Source organism: Nelumbo nucifera, chromosome 6 (genome assembly GCF_055504915.1).
Source record: "Nelumbo nucifera cultivar China Antique chromosome 6, China Antique-T2T, whole genome shotgun sequence".
Lineage (NCBI taxonomy): Eukaryota > Viridiplantae > Streptophyta > Magnoliopsida > Proteales > Nelumbonaceae > Nelumbo > Nelumbo nucifera.
This window is the reverse complement of record NC_142654.1, coordinates 13,620,302-13,626,266: the sequence shown is the minus strand read 5'-3', so window position 1 is coordinate 13,626,266 and position 5,965 is coordinate 13,620,302. Positions and strand designations below refer to the sequence as shown.

At 37.3% G+C, this 5,965-nt stretch overlaps 1 protein-coding gene across 1 annotated transcript; it reads right to left on the bottom strand.

Moving 5' to 3' along the window:
* Positions 1-462: 462 nt before the first annotated feature.
* LOC104589010 (auxin-induced protein 15A-like) lies at positions 463-1,840 on the bottom strand. The gene has a single exon (XM_010247175.3). The coding sequence runs from the start codon at positions 1,529-1,531 to the stop codon at positions 1,157-1,159; it is 375 nt and encodes a 124-aa protein (XP_010245477.1). The 5' UTR covers positions 1,532-1,840; the 3' UTR covers positions 463-1,156.
* Between the last annotated feature and the right edge of the window lie 4,125 nt (positions 1,841-5,965).

Sequence of the window (5,965 nt, the reverse complement as noted above, 5' to 3'; positions counted from 1 at the left end):
ATTTTTATGGCTTTTAGCTTGAGGTTGAATTCCAACTTACACATAAAAATAAATATAAGTCTCTTGTTGGGTAGTCGTTGGGCGGTGGGTGCCAATTCCATCACTTATTGCTTGCTATTGGCCTCTTGGGGTTCTGGTGGTTTGTCGCAATCAATCCCCCTCTTTAAGCAAGTCACTGGTTTTATGAATCTACTCAACAGTACGATTGATGTCCTTGGCTGCATTCAATGCTTTAAATGTTTTTTTGTGGAGTTGTTTGTCCATTGAGAAGGCTATCTTGTCCTAATGCACCGGGTGGTAGCTCTTTTTTTATGGCTGCTGGATATATGATGATCAGGTTGTGATGAAGATCCTTGTTTTCGAATCTATTTCTGTGCTGTATCGTGTTAATTCATGAGCCACTCTCCCTCTTTCCATGTGGCAAAATTTAAACCAGTAGGCTTTTGCCACGTGTCAAATGAGTCATCATTTTCTTTTCTTCCTCAAACATCAAAACAATTAGAAATAAGACCACATAGGAATGACCTGGACAAGACATTACAAGCATTGCCAATCCTATTGCAGCAAAATATATTTAGGAACCTGGAACCGCTCTCGTTTGATGAAGCTAAATTAGGATGGTTATATCCTTTGATCTGATAAAAGGCTGATGATTAATTTGGGTTCAAGCAAGATCAAAATTGGACCATGTGTAAGCTTGCTTTGTCTCTCAGGATTACTTGTGAATTAATCACATGTTCTTGTCTTTGAATGATCTTAAATGCTCAGGATTACTCTAAACTTCTCAACCCAGAAGATTAGAGACTCTCAAGGATCTTAAAGATATCCTTCATAAAAATCAGGTACTAGAATTTTCAGGATGCTTATACCTGAACCTATATATAACCAGAGATGAAACTGTAAGATTGAACGATCAAAGCATAGAAGATTGAATGAAGAATTTATTAAACTGGCAACTCAATCTCCCCCAAAAAAAATTAAGGTTTCTTTTGAATTTGCCATTCTGTGGAAATTTCTTCTTGAGTTATATTACATGATGTATAGTGGTTGCAAAACACTGCATGGGATCATAAACTCACATGACAGATTATAACACGTGAATACTTACAAAGGATCAAAATTGCTTCCTCTCCCTCTCACACGCACAGAAGCAAAACTATATGAACTCCTCAACCAAGTTCCCAAGATTAAACTGCCCATGACAACACTCAGCCACATTCATTACCTCCTGGAAAGTAGAGACGGTACATGGAACCACCAACCCATTCCTCTGCTCAAACCCAAACTCATTATAGGCCTTCTCCAGCAACATCTTGAAGAGAGGATGCGAGAGGAAGCCTGTAGGCACCACGAACCTCTGTCGCTCCTCTCCTACATAAATCGCCAAGAACCCGTTTGGAGTTGTGGCCGAGATAGAGTCTTCTGAATCACTAAGCAAGCATTCATAATGCGACGATTCACGGCCGCTGCCGCCGATCACCTTCACCTTCTTTGCCAGCTTCTTAACTGACTCCATCTTCTTCCCAAGCATCCTTCTAAGTTTTGAGTAGAATAAGAGGGAAGAGACAGTTTAAGAGAGATAGAGAGAGGAATGAATAGTCTTACAGCTATAGCTGTATGAGAATTGAGAAATGATGGAAGTGAGAGGAGAATTTGTATTTGAGGCCTTGAGGGGAATGTCTGGAAAATGATAAATTGGAATCTATGGTTCTGGTGATTTTCCTATGACCAGATTCACCAGAAGAAGAAGACAACCTGGTTTAACTTTGACTTTTCAACATTACGTACTGATCATCTTCTGCTTTTGGGTTCCTTTACTCGAGGGATCTTTTTTTTTTTTTTCTATTTAGAGTTTTCAAGCAATTCCTTAATTAATACCTATTTCTCTATGTTGTGTTTCCGTCTTGTTTTATTAGTTATCAGATTTTTAAGGGTTTTAAACAGTACTGAGAAAAGGTGGATTAGTAGACAAATAACATAGTTATTAACTTAATTTATCATGTGAAGATAACAAGAAGGAAAGAAAGGGGATAAGATCATCAGTGGGTGGTTGTTTGACATCGGCCAGCAATTACAAGAAAGTGGAGTGATTATTACCCTAAAAAGAATATCCAGAGGACCAAGGTGGAACTGTATTAAAATTGCTTCAAATACCAAATGTCAACTATTGCCGTGAGCCGCGTCCAACGTGCAGAGAGGAGAGAGAAGGGTGTATTAGAAAATAAAACTTCACTAAACAAAAAGGTTGGCAATTGGCCCACTGTGAGAGAGAGAGAGCGAGCTTAGAATATTAGGGAGAATCGTTGACATTAGAGATACTTCCAACGCTACAGAACATGACTAATCTAGAATAGATAAGAGGTGGGGATGGGGGGATTGTATTCCTAATTGCCGGCTTTAAAATAAACGAGAATTGAGGAAGAGGGCGAGTAGAGTTTGACCACCGTACGGCTTAAGTATATTTGCACCACCATTCACGGAAACTTCTGAAGCTGGCCTTGAAGGAGTTTCCAATCTCAGAGAGAGAGAGAGAGAGAATCCAAATTTGTGGACAGGATCTGACTATGATGGGCTTTTACAAACATTTTGCTCATTCAAACCATCTTTTTCCATTAAAATGCTTAAAAGGGTCATATCTGAGTTTGCATCGATCATACAGACTTCGAGACTCACAATTGATAACTGCAGCAGCACTAGTCGTGTTATTGTTCTCCACTCCTGCTCTTGCTCTTGCGATGAAAATTAATAGTTAATTGGCAGCAGTGACCGTCATTGGCTCTCATTGTTGGCGCATGCATGCGTGTCTCTCCTCTCCAGTTGATTAGATTCATTCATCTTAACTATCACAACCCACAAAAACAATGTAATTGGTCTGAAATGTTGTTGAGAGACTTCTCGGGCAAAACGCTTTTAGACTAGATCCGAAACGTGCATTTATCGTTCTTCATATTTTTTGTGTAATAATTCATCGGCAGCAGTGGCCGTAATTGGCTCTCATTGTGATCATGAGTGCTGGCCTTTGTCTTAAAATGACTGTGAGAATGTGTGTCAATTGCCATTTCATGGAATGGTATCGGCCACAATCTGTGTGCAAAGTGGTAATGCGACGCCCCGACCAATTGTGAACCCATGTGCTAGAGATAATGTTGGATTTTGAATTTGGGTCTCTCAAGAATTCAATTCCAATGGAGATGCCTGAACTTAGTTTCAAGTAATTTAATGGAGGGTATCTGCCTATCTGGTGGGTGTATGATTCACGCTCATTATTTGAGTCTCTCTCTCTCTCTCTCTCTCTCTCCACCATTTAGCAATCATGCACTACACTCAAATTTTGACCACCCACTACTCATAAGCTCCACTAAACTACATTTTCAGGATTTTAGATTTATAGTGTGAAGCACATGCTATGCAGATATGTAATTAAATATAAGATATTAATTAATAATATGTTATCAAAATTTAACTTCTACTATCTGCCCCAAACAAAAGGTTATTAGGCAAATTAAAACAAAGGTACTAAAATGAGTAGTGATGAGTCTAATTGCTTTTTTGCTATGCTGCCTTTTTTTCCATGTGCAATTTACCCAATTTCTGCAAACTACTCAGTAAGGTGGCTACACACTTTCTTCTTTCTCTTCCCTTTTTTCCCTTATGGGACAAAAAGCCGTAGATTGAATGTTATCTAGCTTCTGAGAGGGAGAGTATTTTGAAATTTGAAAACATGCTTGGGATTAGTAGTGGATCTGATCGTGTACGTCTTGGATATTATCATATTAAGTCAATTAAGGCATGTTGTATAATATGGATGAGATTTTGGATGGCATGGATCCGTCCACATCACATTAATGTAGGTAGGGATGGCAATTTTTCCATCCTTGATGGGACCCGACTTTCTTGATCTTATGGGGTCGGGATGGGGATTGAGGTCCCATCCCACCCCATTTAAAATATTATTTATAATTTATAATTTTATTTATTTTAAATAAATTTATTTATTTTAAATAAATTTATTTATTTTTAAATAATGTTATTTAAAAACATTTCAGGAATTCGAGTCCCTATACGGAATTCATCCCCATCGGGGATTGGGGATGGAATACTAATTTTATTCCCAATAAGGATCAGGGATAAGGATGAAAGTTAATTTTAGAATCAGAAGATTCCCACCCCGTTGCCATTTCTACACTAATATATAGATAGGCATCGTCCATGAAAAATACCCAACGATGAGAATTTAAGAGATGAACTGATGAAAGGAACATTTCCATCCACGAGATGAATACAGTACGAGCACAACCTTATATAGTAGACCATTCTATATCAGATTGAATCTGAACCCAACTTTACCGGATTATATTTTTAGCTGAAGACTGTAGCTCAAATCTCAATTTTGGCTTTTTATCATTGAATGAGAGACAATTTTAGTTTGCTTTTATTGACATATGTAATGTCCGGATCTGATCCAAATAATAATCGCATCAAGATTGGATCTGGGTATATCCATACCAAGTCTTTGACCCATTGCCAGCCCTTACACAGACCCTAGTATTAAAAAAAAAAAAAAAACTAAGAAAGGCCATCATGGAATAAAAAATTCACAAGATTTAAACCCACACTCAAAATGAAAGAAGTAATTAAGCTTAAATCTCAAAATGATATCCCGTGATTCGTAAGACAAATCCAACAAAAATACTTGATCAAATAAATATTCTTTAAACTATGGAACATTAACCAATTAACTCATCAACGACATCTTGATAGTGTAAACTATGGTATGGTGATGATCATTTCATGGACTAATCGTAGTAAATGCCATGACCCACTTTCACCGAACCAAAATTGAAGCCAGTCTCGGCAAGAAAATGGTCAAAATCCACTCAACAAGGAGCTGCCGACCTGTGGACTTCAATGACAACTACTATAAGCTAGACTAATAAAATATTCTGTCAAAATATGAGAAAATTGCAAATCCGTACAATATTTATTTATGGGTTTTTGGATTTAAATACCGTAGTCATAATCGGTTCGAAGATATTCTATTGCTAACCACTCAAGCTCGATTTAGGACTACCAGTATTAAATGACAGTCCTTGCTCTTACCAAACAATTTGTCAAAATCAGCTAAATGAGGGGATGTTAGCTAATAGAAGGCCTATTTATGGACTTAACTACCAGTGTTAATATAAACTCAGCAAATACTTTGTTCAAATCAGTTAGACAAATAAACGCTAGGATGCAACTCATCCACTAAAAAAAGTGGGGATGCACCTGGAGCTAGGTTGGTGCTGTCAATGGGTCAAGTCCAGTCGGGCTAGACCTGGTCCTAATCTGATAAATAAACATTATTATTTGTTAAATTGATACATTTGGGCATATAATATTATAAGTATATCTTGAGAAAAATAGGAATTAAGCTGAAGGTATCTGTCTGCCATATGCATGTCATAAAAATTAAATCAAATATCATATTTAAGGTTTACCACGTATTTATTTGACCCGTGTGTGTGCGTGAGTGCAAACTTATGATACCGGAAAGATATGGTACAAGAAGAGCTTTGACCAATCAAAGCACCTCTGTAAATTTTGATGAACACCACCTGATCGGTCACCCCCTTTATGATACCAGTTGATTGGCTATAAGTTTTTTGGTCTTTCTGGTATCATAGTTGAACCCATCTGTTTATATATAAATCTCAACCCAATTATAATCAGGAAACATAATGAAAACCCAGACCCCATAAAATTGGGTTGGACGGTTGGTTATATAAGGGCATGTGCATGTGTGAGAGAGAAAAGATATACGTTAACATTATATAACCAATTTCCACTTAGCCTACACCAAAACAAAGGCAAGTTAAGAGGGATTCTCATGTTTTAACATAAAAGATCACACCAACTTACAGGTGGATTCAAAATTGATATGTATAGTATGATATGATACGTTGCCATATTTTTAAACCTTTCA